Source organism: Doryrhamphus excisus, chromosome 13 (genome assembly GCF_030265055.1).
Source record: "Doryrhamphus excisus isolate RoL2022-K1 chromosome 13, RoL_Dexc_1.0, whole genome shotgun sequence".
Lineage (NCBI taxonomy): Eukaryota > Metazoa > Chordata > Actinopteri > Syngnathiformes > Syngnathidae > Doryrhamphus > Doryrhamphus excisus.
Window position 1 is genome coordinate 12,527,020 of NC_080478.1, and position 18,210 is coordinate 12,545,229.

Sequence of the window (18,210 nt, forward strand, 5' to 3'; positions counted from 1 at the left end):
TATATAACAGGGAATGTTTTTTTCCATAAAATAAGACTATTCAAGTACTGTTAAAAAATCCCTCTTATTAATTCCAGCTGAAATATCCCATGAATAATATTACCAAAATGAATAATACTTGAATCACAGTAACAGAATTAAGGCACCTATTGAGGCATACATAGAATAGGTGCTGATTCAAATGTACTGTATAAGTTGCATCAGTCAAAATAATGCATCATGCATCATGAAAGTCCCATTAGACCAAGTGGCTCACAATAGGGGTTACCATTTCCGGTTCTATGACAGAAACTGCACCCTGTCAGAAATGTACGTGCTTTATCCAAGGGTACAGTTTGACACCGGTTGTACTGCCGCAAAACAGCTAAAGGGAGTAGTGGTTGGGGGGTATGCATATCATGGTAGTGTATTGGTCAGAGGGCCGGGTCAAATGTGGAAACGGGCCATGTACGGCCCCCGGGCCTTAGTTTCAGGACCCCTTCACTAGACTAAATTGTATTACTAAATGCATTACTGTATCATTACTGACACCTAGTAACCAGTGTAAAATTCTACATATCATCACATCTTTGAATGTGTCTTCCAAATTCCCTGTATTTGTATTTTAGTTAATCTACCCATTTCCATGCTTGAAAGTCCTAATTCAATCACAAAACAGCATCATTTAATACTATATATTTGAAAAACCGTGATTGAGTGAAATTTGAAACGCTGAGGGGTGAGGGATTATTGAAATCTATTTTGATATAGGGACCAGCCGAACTATGAAAAAAGTATGACTTACAGTCCAGAAAATGTGATATATTTGTCCTTTGTGTTTCCAATAGTTTGGTATCCTTATTTTGCTATATGAGAGCAAAATGCAAATAGCTATCTGTATGTCTATTTCGAACATCCTAATTACTTTTTGTAACAATTCCTATCTCATTAGATGTATACGTTTTATAGTCCTATACACTCAAAAAAAACCTCCCTACCAACAAAAACAAGGAAATCTCTTCAGCAACATTCTTGCCAAATACTACTGGTGTCGCCTGAGCACCGTAAATGTCAAGTGCTCTAAATTGTGTGTTTTGTGAGAACCTTTGTGTGAGTTAAACGTTTGCTCCACGGAACAAGTGTCATCGGTGACACCGTTAGTCTTTACAAGCCTTTCTGGAATGGTAACTAATTTCTGTGCTATTATTAAAACCCACTTTTATTATTCTGATTGCCATCTTTGTCATGACAGGTCCTATCTTGATTTTCACGAGGATACTAATAAAATGCATAAAATGTCTTTTATTGAGAAGTTTGACCAAGGTAAGTGAGGCTAAATAGCCCAGGCAAACTCCTGCTATTCATTGAAGGCTAATGTTTATTGCCACTTCACTTGATCTGCAATTGTGAGATATGATACAAGCCTTTCCACTTGGTGGAACCTAATTGAGCAGGCGATACAAATAAAAGAAAGAGTTTGTGGCATGAGTGGCTGGGGGGGAAGGGCTCGGTGTTATCAAGGTCTGCACTTAAAAATGAAATGTTATAATGAATTGATGGGAACAGAGAAATAAACAACAGTGCCCAGTTAAATGCATGATACTGGACTGAGACCAAGCTCACGTGAGAATTCCATTTAAAATTTCCACTGACTGAGTGAAAATGTTTCAGTCCAATCCCGTGGGTGACGGTAATGTGAACTGCAAAGAGGGTGGAAGCTACCCTGTCATAGTTTGACCCTAATTGCTGGGTTGCAACCACGTGACCTGGAGGCAGTTCCTATGTTCTGATGAATGTGGAATGTCCACATAATGAATATATCCACATAAACACTCTCTCTTTGTACAATGTTTGGCAAATTCATGCGAATAACAGTGCCTGGCGTTGAAATGATTTGCTCCAGTTGTGTGAGTGTGCATGGTGTGTTGCATAAAGACATGAAATAGTTGAAAACACGGCAATCAAACAGCGGTTAAAGCCTTTCTCTTGCGTTTTGAGTTCTTACACCAAATCAATCTACAAGAAAACATTCTTATCATTGCTTTGCTGTGCTGTTTTTCAATGGGTGTGTCACCTATAAATATGAATTTGTCGTAAATAGCGCAATCACGGCCCTGTTAAATTGTTACCAAGTAGCCGAGAGTTGACGTGGCTAGTCCATATTTGCTACTAGATTGTATTCCTCTGCCAGAACACCAGTTTATTTGTTTTAAACAGGTGTGTGGGTCAGGGTTGACCCCTTCTTCTATATGTTGTGTTGTGTTGTGTTGTGTTATGTTATATACCCCGTTTCTCCCGTGACCCTCCTGAGGAAAAGCGGTAGAAAATGAATGAATGAATGAATGTTGAGTTATATGTTATGTTATATGTATGTCATCAATCAAAATTTTTGAACTTTTTCCATTCACAATTGGTTATCTTATTAAAAAACTTTCCGAATGAATCCCTGTATGATTTCGTCATGGGGGAACACGCCCAGCTACGAATATGCTTGTTTGACCCCCAAGCATTTGAGAAAGCGATGATTGCAACCGGATGTACCAACCCCGTTATGTCGTTGCTGTGCAATCCTGCTAGACAATATCGAATATCGCTAAGAAAGCCAATATCGAGCATCTCTATCCTTTTATCCTTCAGTCATACATGGTCACAAGCAATGAATTCAAAAGGGATGGATGTGATCAGCAACACTCTACCTCTCTGCATTGTCGCTATTCACACATCAAGTCCTCATTTCATACCTCATCACCACGGCACACTAAGCAGGCAATCAGCAAGAAAACTATAGCCCCATGCAAAAGGTCACTAGAGAAGTGCAGCTGCAGGCCATCACTGAATCATCAAACAAAGACACAGACGCACGGAGCAAGCTCAATAGTGATCACAGGGAGACATGCAGGGGCGTCATGGAAGGTGAAGGCCGCAGGTTGAGTAAATCATTGTTGGTACTGGTGTGAGAACCAATGGCTTACTTTCAGGTGGGACCCTGTCTTTGTGCGGACAGCCCGACAGGCTCCGATGGTGGGGGTACAAGCCCGTTACGTGACCCGTGCCATCGCAGCCCGGTGTCGGACAGCGACTCTCCTTCTTGTCTGCTCGGGAAGCATCTGCGGGAAAAGAGAGTTTCGCAGAGCTAAACCTCGATTTTCCAAGAATTTCCTACTATCTCGTCAGGAATGTTCTGCAAAATTTTGCCTCGGTTTGTGCACATGGTTTTGGTTTTCATGCAGTACAATGGGTTTACATTATTTCCTATGTGAAAAATGCTTTGGGTTTTTTTGGTTTTGAATATCAATATCAAACTGTGCAAAATCTTTAAGTCAAGGGTACTTACATTCATTAAGTTTTTTGCACTTGCAATACCTGATAACTGATCATATATGTTATTCTTTTTTTACAAAGTGGCTGAATAATATAATGTATCATCAACGTATACAATAAATATGCAACCGTTTGAGTGACTGGTATCGGAGCAATATGGGGGTTGGTTGGTATCTGATATTACAGACTGATGTGCTGATTAAAGGTTTGAAACTCTGCAGATCCTAAGGCACCAAGTGACAACCCCACGAAACCCCAGAGGACATGAAGTACGAACAAAGAAGAAAAAAAATAATCAAGTGATGAGCCGGTTTACGAAGAGGTGACATGCAGCACACCCACTCATTCCCCCAAATAAAATCTATAGATGGTACTTTGAGGGCGCTGCATGTTGTCATGCTGTTTTTTTCTCCCCCCCACCCTCATTCCGTCTAGCTTTCGTACAAAACATCGTTTTCATCATGTTGATAGCGGTGTGGCTTCTTAAGAATAGATTCTTTTGAGGTTCGGGCTGTTAGCATGAGATAAAATAGTAATAACGACATGCACTCATACACATATATGATGCATGTGTGTTTCCCCGCCTTGTCTGAGTGGGAGCAGCTGAGTGGAAGGCATATTAGAAGGAAGGGATATTGATTGTGGCTGAGGAGGGGCTGCGTTTTGCATAGCAAATGGCCCCATTACCATACCATCTCTGGATAATTAATGTGCAGTCAGTAGGCTTGTTGTTCTTTATCGGTCATTCTGATATTCCTCTATTCTCATCTTAACCTCATGCTATTTTTGCTCAACCACGTTTCTCTCTGACCAGTCTTTTTTCCCACCTCGCTCCTCGCTTCATTGTGCTGTCTTTTATAAATCGCGCACAGGAACCCAGCTGAGCGATTGTCTGCTACTATCGTCTATCTGCTATCTAGATTATTATCACCCCTCCGCTCTTTATTCCAACATCATTCAAGCATGCAGTCCACTGACGACTCTGGAAATTAACATTTGTGTGGCATTTACGTTACGGTATATACCTGCTGTGAATTGTGTGGCATTTAAGGCATAATATCCTCCTGCTGTGAATTTGCATGCTCTTATTTGTGGCTCTTGTCTGAATAGCCTCTGTGTGGGGAGAAATAAGTTAGCCTAATTAGGTCCAAATATGGCTGAAGTGAGTGTTGCATTCAAACCACCTTGAATAGCACTGTTCTTGTACTACGGTCGGTGCAGCACAAAGCACGGTTGTGTTTCTCTTTCTGCGGGATCACTGACCAGCTGAACTTAAAAGTAGTATGTAAGCATAGTAAAGGAACGTATGAATTAATTCTCTGCAAAGACTGCAAGCCTCCCTCCTTTCCTAAATGCTGAAAAGTTGGTTTAAAAATAGGCGGCTTTACCCCAAGCTGCATCCCAGGGATGAAATGTGCGGTCCTAACAGGCCGTGCAGATTGCCATTACTTATGCCTGACAAGCCTACCCTCTGATGTTTCCATGCTGGCCTATTTTAACAACATAAGCTGCTGCTGCTCCCGAGATTCAAATTTTCAAATTTGCTTAAAAAAAAAAGCTTGTCCTAGGGTTATGTTCAAGTACCCAAAATGCACACGGGCTTTCTGCTGTCTGCGGTGCAGGATGGACATTAAGAAATGCCAGGAAAATTTTTTTCAAACACATCTACAGTATATGATAATTTCCAGCACGAATTACCGGACCTAGGGACGACTACTTTTTTTTTTACACGCTGAATTTCTGAAGTGGACTCTAATATCACGTTACAAAGTATTATTCAGCCATTGTGTTTTGATGTGACGGATCAAGTTTGATCAGGTGTAGGATTACTACAGTTTCTGCTTGTACTCCGGGAACTTTTAAATGAAAAAAAAAATCATCTCAAGTCTCATCAACCTCGAGTGCAGGTATGCATTGCAAGGTTTATAGACTTTCTGTGTAAATATCCCATATTTAAGAGGAAAAAAGACTAAACAAAATGACTAAATCATAAATACAATAAGTTACCAGGCAAAATAATTATTTTGTTATTTTTTGAATAACCTTCAAATATGTAAATGAGTGCAGGTATGCATTGCAAGGTTTACAGACTGTCTTTCTGTGTAAATATCCCATATTTAAGAGGAAAAAAGACAAACTGAACAAAATGACTAAATCATAAATACAAAAAGTTACCAGGCAAAATCATTAATTTGTTATTTTTTGAATAACCTTCAAATATGTAAAATAATTTGGATTTAGCTTGTGAGAAATGTTTTATGAGGTTAGGGCTGAGCAAGCTGAGCTTGTGACTTGCAGTTGTCTGTCAAAACGTTGGGTGTGCGTAACCACAATTGACTAGCTATATAGCTTCCTGTGTAGTAGAAGTGAAACATATCGATATCAGCGCATTATAATGTGCAAACATGTCAGAATGGCAATGCTACTGTACATGTTTGAAATAGTCATTACCCGGAAAACAATAACAGCGCTAGTTATTTTTAACACTATTACTCCCAACCCTGCTGATTACTTCATGTTCTTCCACTTCTTCTGATTTTGGATTATTGAGCATATCAATCAAGTCTAAGAATAAATGTTTGATATAGCTCTTGCACTGAATCATATGATGTTAGAAAGCCCATAATTTACATTGCATTGTATGTTCAGCTTAGAGTGCAGTGTTAGTTCTCAGGAAGTATTCAAGATTACATTCTGTTACTTAGAAAACGCATTGATATTAATTTCATAAACATTGTGACTGTTAGAAAGCCCATAATTTACATTGTATTGTTTGGTCGGCTTAGAGTGTCGTTTGTCCTACGGTGTTCAGCGGTCTGTAAACGCACCACAGTGCGGGACGTTTTTTTCGGTTGAACAATATATAGATCTCTGAGCCTTATTGCGCCTCATACATCATATCACCAGGTTGATGCTGTGCGTGAATGCATAAAGGTGAGTTTTTTGGCTTATTGTGGGAGCTGTGGAGTAGTTTGGGCACCCTTTTCACAAAGTTAGGCTCCCTTTTCTTCGGTGCTAATATCAGCATTTAAGCTAACTATGACTAACGGTTATTCTAGTGAGTGTCATGTTTGCTCGGTTTCTTTGTTGAATTTCTGTGTGTAGCGTGCCTTTAGCTCATCATTATACTTGTGTAATATGAGTTACACTAGGTTACTTATCGTTTATTGTGTATTCGCTCCAAACTAGTGCATCCTGGGAGATGATCTCACAACCCGAGAAGCCTCTCCGCTCCATATGACATTATGCAGGTGCATCTAATGTTTACAGGAAATATGTTTGCCATACAAGCTGTTCCATGGCGTGTTTCTGTGTTTAAAGTTCAGTCCTCACCTTTATGATAGAAAAGCTTCTTCATGCCATCAGGGAGTCGTCCTTTTCGTTCAACACCGTAGGTGTGCCGTGGGCCATGGTCGTCATGGCTATATCTCACCCCGTCTCTCCTGGCTGCCTCTGCCTCCATTTTATCCCGCATTGCCTTCGCACGCTGGGACTCTAGCGCAATGGCCTTTTCCAACAAGGACAGGTTGCCCTTTGTCATGTCAAACACTTCCTCAGACCTGTCTGACGTCACCGAGGCCGTGTCCTCGTCAAAGTCCCGGTGGTGAAAGCGGTCTCCCTGCGCACAACTGGAGAAAGACTTGGACCGCGGGCTCAGCTGCTCCTCCAGCTTCAAAAGATTGTCCATGTCAGAATAGTTCCTGTCGAACGCTCGCCTGTCTTCCTGGCTATGCTGGAACTCCCCATAGCCGTGATGTTGGGGTTGTTGGTTTGGGTCCCCGCACTGGTAATGATTCTGCTGGAATGAGCCATTGCGGTCTGCAGACTTGGTTTCGCTAAGTTTCCGTGCAAGGTCAAAGCATTGATTCCGTAAGCACTCCAGACTGCTTAGACACACTTCCTCGTCGCTGTTCTCTAATTGTCCGTGACCGGTGATCTTCCCCTGTCCGTTACCACCAATGTGCAGATTTCCGCCATTGTGGGAACAATCATTCTTGTCTCTGTTCTCAGCCATGCCGTCCTCATAGTCCTGTCCGTCTAGATTGTCCGACAATACCGCCCCATGACCTTGTGCCAAGAGTTTGAGCGAGTCTACGGTCTCCCGAACCACGTCGCTATGAACATCCAAACTCAGATCACCCTTTTGCGTTTCATTGACCTCTTCCTCCTCTTCCTCATCTTCCTCCTCATCCTCCTCTTCGTCTTCCTCTTCTTCCTCCTCATCATCCTCCTCTTCTTCTTCTTCCTCTTCCTCATCCTCTTCCTCTTCCTCCTCCTCTTCAGCACTGTGAGAAGAGTTGCTGTTCATCTCCGACTCTGTCATGGCCCGGTTGGCGGCGTCTTCTGCGATCTTGCCCAGGTTGAGCAGCGACTTGGCCACAAGCTCGTCGTAGTTCTCATACTCGTCATTGTTGTTGTCGTCCTTCTCCCCAGTTGGACAAGATTTGGCTTCGCCACTTCCGACGTTGCACTCCACACCCTCACCGCAACTCATCAGGTCTTCCTCTGTTTGTACAAAAAGAACAGTTTGTAATTCATTCTGACAGGCTGCAATAGGTGGCCGAATCTCTTCTGTTAGTAATTAACAGCTCTCAATCCTGGAGCGCTTGCAGTCTTCACCTTTTATATTTCTCATGTGAACCAATCACACGTGAAGCATTCATTGTATGTGTCACTTCCTGCAGAGAACATGAGTTATACATGCACATTTGGAGGCTCACAGGCCAAAAAACACACAAACTTTATATATAAAAAAGCATCTTTTTTTAAAGAAAGATGTTGCAATTTCATGGATGGATTTGTTTATAACAGGGGTCTCAAACACGCGGCCCGCGGGCCAAATGTGGCCCACAGGACGCTAGTTTAGGCCCCCTAGTTTGCGAGTTAGCATGTGACTCAAGACCCTGCAGTTGCACAATATGTTGTAAATATAAAGAGTATAAATGTGACTATAGTCGTGTTTTGTCATGTCTACAGGGCTCTAATAATGCTTTGTTAATTTTAATCGGAAAAAAATAATTTGTCTACCCATCAACTATATGTGGTTTCCTAAGTTTTTATTAGTGGCCGCTTTATTATTATTATTATTATATTTATTTATTTATTACTGATTGATTGATTTTCTTTATTCTTGATTTGTTTATTTTTCATCTTATTTTGTGTAGAAAAATTAAAAGTAAGATATTTGAGAACAGTGGAATGTTTTATCAGAGCTTTTCTTGTAGAAAATCGGAACCAAAGCAAAGTTTATTCATTTTTCTGTTTTTAATAAATGTGTTTTTTTGTTTTTTTTTGGAAAATTTGGAAAATCAGCCTCACCCAGACCCTAGCTCCAGTGGCCCCCAGGTAAATTGAGTTTGAGACCCCTAGTTTATAACTTTCTGTCAAAACTCTTTTTGGAGATTCATGACCAAGTGAGTGTCTTGTTTCATTGTAGCATATATAGGACATATAAGATATACATATAATATATAACAGGAGCGGAGAAGAAGTCTCAGTAATGAGATCACTATCCTGCTTACGCTGTTATCACTGTCCATTTCATAGGAGCAGATCCTTTCACATGTTCAAGGATACCATCTTGGCCTGGTGTGAGTACGCCTAAAGAAACTGACTGCAGGGAAAACAACCTTCTATGCAGAGGTAACAGCAGTAAGGAGTAAAAAAAAATATCAACAGATCAAACCGGCACACATATTCCACACACACACACACACACACACACACATACACACCACTTAAAGAAGAGCAATATTGCTGATCCATGGCTGAGGACCTTAGAAGGACCAGTCACGAATGACCAGGCACATATTTTGACAGCACAAGTCTCCTAATAGCAGCCTCCTGCACTGGTGGGGTTTAATTTTCGATGCTATGACACACGGCACGGGGAAGCAATTAGAGGAGCAATCACAGTACACAAAAGGGATGTGGAAGTGAAACAGATTAAGGGAGGAAACGGGGACACTATCCTGCCGTGAATTGGCTTTGGATTAGCTACAGAGATGTACGAGCCACAGAGGAACACAGCAGAAGCTCCAGGATGTCACCTCTATTACGTCTATGTGATTGGAATCTACAATGCGGAACCGCTGTCTTAGGGCGAACGTGGAGCATAATAATGATGTGTACAGAATGATTTCTCTCTTTTTTTTGCAGTTCTTTGGGAAAATATTGCCAATTAAAATACTGAAAGGACTAATATTTTAATCAGGTCAATGATATTACGATTGCAAAGCTCAGTGCACTATTGTGGCTAACGTATAAAAGATTTTCCGGTGAAAATGGTAAGTAAGCAGCCACCATCTGGAGCTGGAAAGGCTGTTGACAGGCAGAGGAAACGATGCACTGTCTTTGTGTTCAAGCCTGGTCTGTGCCTTGTAATGAACCAGTTCTCAGTGATGTTTTCTTGTGAAAACATCACTGCAAAAAAAATAAGAGCATGGCAAGAAAATAAGAGCATGGCTGCAGAGGCGCCACATCAACACTTTGGGTGGGTAGGGCTGAGCGTCAAACAGGGATAACACACTTCCCCCTCAGAGCCTCACTCTTAATTGGACTTGAAGGCACTGTCAGGTCCAATCGTGATGCGGGGGTGCAAAGCAGAATCTGCTGGAGAGAAACCTGCCAAATCTGGTGTTCGACACGTCAACGAGAACAGGGGGTCGACGGGGCTTTGGCAGGGGGGCAACATATGGGCCAGAAGCCTCTCTAAAAACTTGCTATATTTATTTTTTATTTTATTTTACAGGACAGGCCCCAATAGTTTGACTATTTTGGCACATTCACAACTTTGAACATTGTTTCCCGTAAGGCTTAATTGACCATAACACATGTGCATGGCATTTTTTATGTATGCTCTTAGTATATCTGTACATTATCACATACTACAGTATTAATTGGCCCTGTACCCTAGAAACCGCCCATGAATGATACGGGAAAAAGGCCGACATGATACTGTGTCAAAGCCCAGGGCAGTGATACTGATAAAATATAGAGTTTAACCATGTCCAGTATCAGCCACCGTAGCTGTCCACTCAGAGCGCGCTGCTCTGGTATCGTGCCCGTGAAACAACCAATCAGAGAACAGCGCACGAGCGTGAACACACGGCGTTTGTTTTGTCACTGTAACTATAAATATTCCTAGTGCTTCTCCAGTCACCAAAAAACCCAAACTTGATTATTGGAACTTTAATTGTCAGACATTGATAAGATAAGACTGTTGATAAAATATTATTGTTGAAATAATTTTGCAATTATTGTGTTTACACTGTTTAGATATAATACATGTAATAAACTGAACATTTTCTGGAAACAAAATGGTCTTTTGATTAAATAGTACGTGATCATAAGCTCATGATTAAATAGTATGTGATAATAAGATCATCACATGGTTTGTCTGGTATCAGGCCCAGTATCATGCCCCCGCGTGCCAGTATCAGACACTTGGGGGCATGATACCTGGCCTGATACCAGACAAACCATGTGATAACCTATAATTATCAAATAGGTGAAATTGGGGTCCCATGATAATGTGTTAATGAGTAAGAGTGGACAGGTACTGTTGAGTTCCGGTACACAAAGTCATCAGATGGACTCAGCAACTTTAACTGTGGCCATAATAGCTCATTTGTTTAGCAGTCAGATGTTATTTACCAAATAAACACAGCTATAATGATATCAGAACATCAATAAAATCTCACATAAACTTCGGAGAATCCATTAATGTTTTAAATATACAGTATCTATACAGAAAGAATGGCCCGCAAGAAGAGAGAGTGAAATGTGGCAGCAGATGGGGGGGGCAAGTCATTCCACTGGCATGACTCTGTGGTGTAAATGTGGGGCTTCCCAAGCCATGGCGACAGAAAATTAGTGTTTCTTATGCAGTATGAGTAGCATGCAGTGTTACCATCAGTGGAAAGGCTTTAGTTGTATAAGGAGGAGGAAATTGCATCACAGCAAATTGAAGAATTGTTTGTGCTAACAAACTCTGCAGTGATAGAAACTTTTTTCCACCTCCACAAAATAAGCTAGAAAAGTCCATCTAGTTGTATATGAACAAAACATGGAATGTAGGCTCATACTTTACTTGTTCATTTGCTTGTTCTTTTTTCTGTTGTTTCAGTAAAAGTCAGTGTCCTATTGCATCATTTTGGAGTGGGCCTGTTACATCTCGGTAGTGGCGTGAGGCACTGTGTCACCAGAAAAACAATTCTTCTGTGTGGCTGAGTTCAAATACAGGTCAGTTATGTAAATAAAACATTTTTCATGTTTTTTGGCAGGGGGGTTTGGGGCTTTATTGTAACACTTAACACTGAACTCCCAATATCATTTCCTTTCCATATGTTCATTCATTCATTCATTTTCTACCGCTTTTTTCCTCATGAGGGTCGTGGGGGTGCTGGAGCCTATCCCAGCTGTCTTCGGTCGCCGCTGGACTGGTCGCCGGCCAATCACAGGGCACATATAGACAAACAACCATTCACACTCACATTCATACCTATGGACAATTTGGAGTCGCCAATTAACCTAGCATGTGTTTGGAATGTGGGAGGAAACCGGAGTACCCGGAGAAAACCCACACATGCACGGGGAGAACATGCAAACTCCACACAGAGATGGCCGAGGGTGGACCTTTCCATATGTCCAGAACATATTTATTGCAACACACATGAGCACAAGTCTTATTCATGTCTGAAATGGCTTATTTACTCTAATTTGATCCACTCTATTAGGTAGTAGAAGTGTAAAGGTTACTATAGGGGTGTTAGTTCATGTTTAGCAGGCTCTAATAATGTTAAAAAAACATTCTGTAGGTCATAAACAGGTTTTCTATGCTCAAGTATCAAAATATTTCATTTCTAAATAAGGAATCAACTTTGTGGAATTGCACTGTGATTGGCTGGTAACCAGTCCAGGGTGTACCCCCTCAGCTGGGATAGGCTCCAGCACCCCCTCGCGACTCTCGTGAGGATAAGCGGTAGAAAATGAATGAATGAACTTTGTGGAATTCACTTATCATATATTGTATCTGGACATAATTACCCGCGATTAATGAGGGATTAGTGCATAAATAAAATGTATGACTGACTCAATGAATGAATCATTTCATCAAAAGTATCAAAGGAATTGGCCATCACAGACATGCTGTTCTTCCAGCATGTTACAGATCTCATTCCTCATTCCATTGCATAACACAATCAATGTTTGAACATCATGTCGACCAGCCCCGAAGTACTTCACACGGCTCATCAAATATGTACATGATTCATGAATATGCAAACTTTTTTTTAGTCATTTGAATTACGGTGTGTTTTATTCTGGTTTGAATTTGCAATTTGAAAGCATTACCTGGCCCTTGCTCTCCTTCCTCTTCCTCTTCGTAGTCCACATCCGCCACAGCCTCCTCCTCGTCTTCCTCCTCCACTCTCTCCTCCTCCTCTTCCTCCACCTCTACCTCGTCCTCTTCCTCGCCCTCCTCTCTCTCCAGCTCTCCTTCCTCATGCTCCATTTGCTCCTCGTTGTAGTCCATATAGCCTTCAACCTCTTCCAATTCGTCCTCTTCCTCCTCCTCTTCCTCTAGCGCTCCCTCTCCCTCCTCCTCCCTGTCGTCCATCTCCTCGGTCCCGTCCGTCTCGTAGCACTCCTCCATTGTGGAGTTGTCCATGTCATCTAGGTAGGTGCTCCTCTTGGGGGAGGTCTCCAGGGTTTGTCTGTCTAGACTCTTTCTCTTCTTGGCCACAGGGCATCCATACACACTGCAAAAGAGAGATAAGGTAGTGCCGCCATTAGCAGTGAGCCTCACCTGGACATAAACGTTCACTTTCTCTGAGGGCCTCTTTGTTCAGGTGCTGTGCTTGACGCACAGTCAAACCTGTTTTAGATGATGTTGTAAACTCGTGTTCCTCACACCTCAGGGTGTGTTCAATCAACATTACATTCGGCATAGTTTGCTAAATTCTTAATCAATTAAGTTATTATTGTTACAATCAGTGTAAATTACGAATGAATACATAATTCATAAATGGTTACATGTTATTATGTTTTTCATTAGTGCAGGTTAAGCCAATCAATGTTGCCGTAGCAGAGTGAAATGCCTTTTTCTGACCCACATCAAAAAGACACAGACATAGACTTTCTTTATTGTCATTGCACATTAACACAGCAGTGGAATTGACAACGAAATGTCGTTGCCTGGTTCCCGTGTAATAATAAATAATGAACAATAATGTGGAGAATAAATAAACTACATCAAATATGAACAACAATGTACAGCGTAAACAGAAATTGGTACAAATAATTTAAATAATTTAGAATAAATAACAATAAAGTTTTGGTTGTGCGTGTGGACAGGTAGAGGCTTATTTGGCATTGAGCAGTCTGATGGAAAAAAAAGAAAAGAACAATAAAAAGGGGAAAAGTCAACATGAAGTCCCATTCATTGAATGTATTAGCGGCAGCAGGAGCACAAAATCCTGAATATGATCATCTGTGTATTTGCCGTGGCTATTGACCACATGCTTAAACTATTTTACTTATCAACGTTCAACTGCCACCTGGGCATGTCAAGTTTGAAACGTGTTTTTCTATTTGTACTTTCACTAAAATAGTGTGCATGTGTAAGACTGTGTGCACATATCTGGCACATTTCGACAAAAGCAACCCACACAGTCAGAATTATGATGAGCCCTGAGTGTTTTGGCCATCAAATAAAGCCTCTTCCCAAGCTTGGAGCTAAACACGCTTTGGGCACGTTCACTGGGCTGTGAAATATCCCTGGCTGCTATTTTACAAACGCTCACACAACCTCTGGATATTTCCCCTGGCTGGCTTTACTTTTACATGAAAAAAATGACTGAACTGAATGAAAAGCAAAGTGATCAATGTACTTTTTTAAAATGTTATTTGTGCTGGAGTTTTTTTGATGCGGGTGACACTGTCAACAGTAATGACAAGCTGTCAATGAAATGTGATGAGGTTGACGTCTGGTGAGGTACTGACTCCGTTCGAGTAATGCAGGTTGCTCATTAAGAAGAGAAATATTCATTTTTTTTTTTTTTAGAAACTGAAAAACTGCCTGGTGACCAGTCCTGAGTGTACCCACTCAAAGAATACTGGGATAGGCTCCAGCATACCCACGACCTTAGTGAGGTCAAGTGGTTTAGAAAAGGAATGAAGCCCGCGACACTCGTGAGAATAAGTGGTAGAAAATGAATGAATGAATGAATGAATGAATGAATGAACGAATCAATGAATCAATGAATGAATCAATGAATGAATCAATGAAGGAAAAAAAAAGTCGGATCAGTTTTGTCTGAAAGTCCAGTTTGTAAACATTTTTGATTTTTCATTCAAACATTCAGCAGATTTTTACATCTGACTTGCAACGAGTGACCAAAAAAGTGACCCGAGTTCGATTCCACCCTCTGTGTGGAGTTTACATGTTCTCCCCGTGCATGCGTAGGTTTTCTCCGGGTACTCCGGTTTCCTCCCACATTCCAAAAACATGCTAGGATAATTAGCTACTCCAAATTGTCCGTAGGTATGAATGTGAGTGTGAATGGTTGTTTGTCTATATGTGCCCTGTGATTGGCTGGCGACCAGTCCAGGGTGTACCTTGCTACTTGCCCGAAGACAACTGGGATAGGCTCCAGCACCCCTGTGACCCTTGTGAGGACAAGCAGTAGAAAATGTATGACAAAAATGCCTGAACGCATTGAAATGAAAACATATATGGTGTAGGTGGTTCTCCACTGAACCGCAGCAATGTTATAACATTTATTTCTATCAAAACAGAGTATATGCATGTCGTCATGACACATACTCCTACAAACTGGCAAAAAACTTACATTTTTTTTCCATGTGTCAGGTTCAAATTTAATTAAACTACAAATCAAGTCTAAGATGACCAATTACTCCATCGCCCTTTTTGCATTTATTTGGGGTTGTAATTGTAACAACTACAATGGTAATGATTCAACCTTTTTATTAAATAGGTGCATTGACTACAATGAAAGGTAATGAATTGTCTGCCCTTAAAGTGTTTAGGAGGCAGCTGGATGCAATTTTTAAGAGAAACAAACACTATTCTTTATAGGGACACCGATACTGTTGGGCATCCAATTCTGAAAATAAATGGAAATGTTAATTATTACAATTATATTAAGTGGGTAGTTAGAAATTATTTTCTTCTGTTAAAAAGAAACAGGCTTTGTGAGATGACTAACAATGAAGTCTTAGTACTATAATGGGACTAACACCATTGTCTAGATGTTGTTATTGTTAAGGGAATATCAAATTCCCCTATGGAGCAGAAATGGCTTTGGTGGAAGCAGTGATTGATTGTAAAAAGTCTAACAAGGTGACAACTCTCCCTGACATCAGGCTAATGTCTGGTTTCACTGACTTGACTCTTTGCTCTAAGCGCCTGAACCCCCCGTGGAATGTTTTGGAACTGTCCTGCCGACATTGGTGATGAGGAGTTATCTGTCTTTCACTTCTTACCCTTCCTCAGATGTCCATCAGTCAGTCAGGGTCCAGTCAGCTGGCAGGCTCAATCTCACCCTGCCCAGGGATTCCTTAATGGTCTGACCCCCTGCTCTCCTCTGCAACCAGGGGCCCTATTTCATTAATCCAAACCCACATGGAAACTCATTCCCTGCCTGACAGCCAGCCTGTTCCCTCAGGGATTGCATGAGGGTCTGCAGGACGGTGAGGGTGTGAGCGTGTGCGTGAGCGCGCCGCAGCGCTGTGATCAATAGTGTTTTCAAGCAAACACCTCAAAATCACATTAAAATGCCACTCATCGCCACCTCGCCGTCCCACGGCCCTCCAAATAAATCAAGGGCATGTCCCAGCAGTATAGCTGTAACCGGGAACGGAGAACAGGTGAGTGGGCTGGGCGAGGAGGGTTAGAATGTGGAAGGATGTAAACATAAAACATAAACAAGGTCTTTCCAGTCCCTCTCTGGTCCACATGTCTGATAAGTAAATGTCAATTTGAAATCTAAATCACCTAAATTTGAAGAAATGAGCTAGGAACAGAAACAAATAAACCCACACCAATTGGTGGAAGTAACAATAGTTCCAATCAGGGTTTTATACTGCTGATACCGCTTCTTCTTTCTCTTTGGGCTTTTCCCTTCAGGGGTCGCCACAGCAAATCAATCTCCTCCATCCAACCCTGTCTTCTGCATCGGTCTCTCTCACACCAACTACCCTCATGTCCTCCTTCACTACATCCATAAACCTCATCTTTGGTCTTCCTCTACGCCTCCTAACTGGCAGCTCTAAACGCAGCATCCTTCTGATCCTATCCATCCTGGTCACTCCCAATTAGAACCTCAGCATCCTCATCTCTGCTACCTCCGACAACATGGCTGATCTCACCACAGTTTTGTTCATTCATTCATTCATTTTTTACATTATACATTAATTATGCTGCCGATACAGAGCCTGATAATCCATGGCGTTTTAAAGCAAGTATCGCCAATATGAATACCATTCTTTTTTTCACTGATATCGGCTGATACCGAGACCTCCTGGTATTATTAATGACTGAATCTCCCTTAAAAAAAAGAAGCAATAATAAATGCTTTGCCACCTCAGCTCATGGAAAGCAAATCATGAATACTAGATAGCATACAAGAAACATGCAGCAGACTTTCCACCTACAACACTCAGCATCTTCCACATATTTCTGGCTGTTGCTGATCCCGCTGCGTGTAAGCTACCACAGGACATCTTATGTAAATGATTTTTAAATCCCGTTGTTTAGAGGCGTTGCCTACAGGACAGGACAACTTGAGTCTCAGATGTCCTCTCGTGTCTGTGCTGTCAGCTTGTTATGAAAGTGGGAGAGGAGTGTTTGCCCGGATGCTCCCAAACCCCATGATGACTAAGCCACAGGAAGCCTCCGCAGCTCCTCCATCCCACATTGCCTGACGCTGTCACCGGGTGACCTTGGATGCAACATTCTTCATCACGACCACTGGAGATCAGTCATGCCACTTGGCAATTAAAATGCGGGTGGCATTTAAATCAACAACAAATGCAACAAAAACATGGCATTTATTATATGCATAGAAAATAGGAGAGAAAACGGCTACATTTGCATTAGTTTGTTTTTAGTTATTGTGTATTAGTGTGTTTTTATTTTAATTAACTCTACCTCAGGTTCATTTCAGATGGTAGAAAATACCAGACAAAAACATGTTATCCTATTATAACGTTGTCATAAAAAGAAAGTATATTAACATTAGGGCTTTCAAACGATTAAAATATTTGATCACGATTAATCACATTTTGTCCACAGTTAACTTACTGAGTTAAGTAGGGGAAATATCTTTGTGTTAAGTGTATTTTGGTGTGCAACTACAACGATAACTACATCATATTTAAGGATATCAATTTCAGAAATATTGGCCATTATTTTAAAAACAATAATATCCAGTCCGAAAACATATTTTTGTAGTACTACTTTTCTTTGTTATTAGCATATTAGCTCTTAAACTCGTCCACAAAGCAAATACAAAATGTGAGCGAGTGAGACCTCCCACACTGACACAAACATGTTTTTTTATTTTTATTTTATTTTATTTACTTTATTTATTCATTTATTAGTGAAATCTTTCAGGCCTCTAAGGTTTGTAACACAACGTAATACAATAACTATGCTGGTAGCAGTGATGCAAGGTCAGGGGATAATTAAAAAAGAAACACACACACATACACACACTGTTTTTTAAATTTTCTGAAGCAAAAAATCCCTGAATTTGCACTTTCCCTGATCAAATATAAGGCAGCAACCTGAGATGAGGCTCTCCACTCCACTCCACGCACTGAGCCTAATCTCTGAGTGCAAAAACTGGGTTGGATGGCTTGTGATCATTTGTTGGTCAGAATGTT

At 41.1% G+C, this 18,210-nt stretch overlaps 1 protein-coding gene and 1 long non-coding RNA gene across 4 annotated transcripts in view; one reads left to right on the forward strand and one right to left on the reverse strand.

The window, feature by feature from the left end:
• The window catches only part of myt1lb (myelin transcription factor 1-like, b), a 131,676-nt gene that overhangs the window by 39,465 nt on the left and 74,001 nt on the right, over positions 1 to 18,210 (reverse strand). For all 3 annotated transcript variants that reach the window (XM_058091313.1, XM_058091311.1, XM_058091312.1), the window contains exons 5-7: positions 12,655 to 13,061; positions 6,634 to 7,806; positions 2,952 to 3,086 (exon numbers count right to left, since the gene is read on the reverse strand). In XM_058091313.1, the coding sequence (XP_057947296.1) occupies positions 2,952 to 3,086; positions 6,634 to 7,806; positions 12,655 to 13,061 (1,715 nt within the window). The remainder of the gene's footprint in view (positions 1 to 2,951; positions 3,087 to 6,633; positions 7,807 to 12,654; positions 13,062 to 18,210) is intronic.
• LOC131140674 (uncharacterized) lies at positions 6,139 to 11,665 on the forward strand. Its single transcript, XR_009132444.1, has 3 exons — positions 6,139 to 6,234; positions 8,848 to 8,943; positions 11,429 to 11,665. It is a non-coding gene; the product is annotated as an uncharacterized LOC131140674 (long non-coding RNA).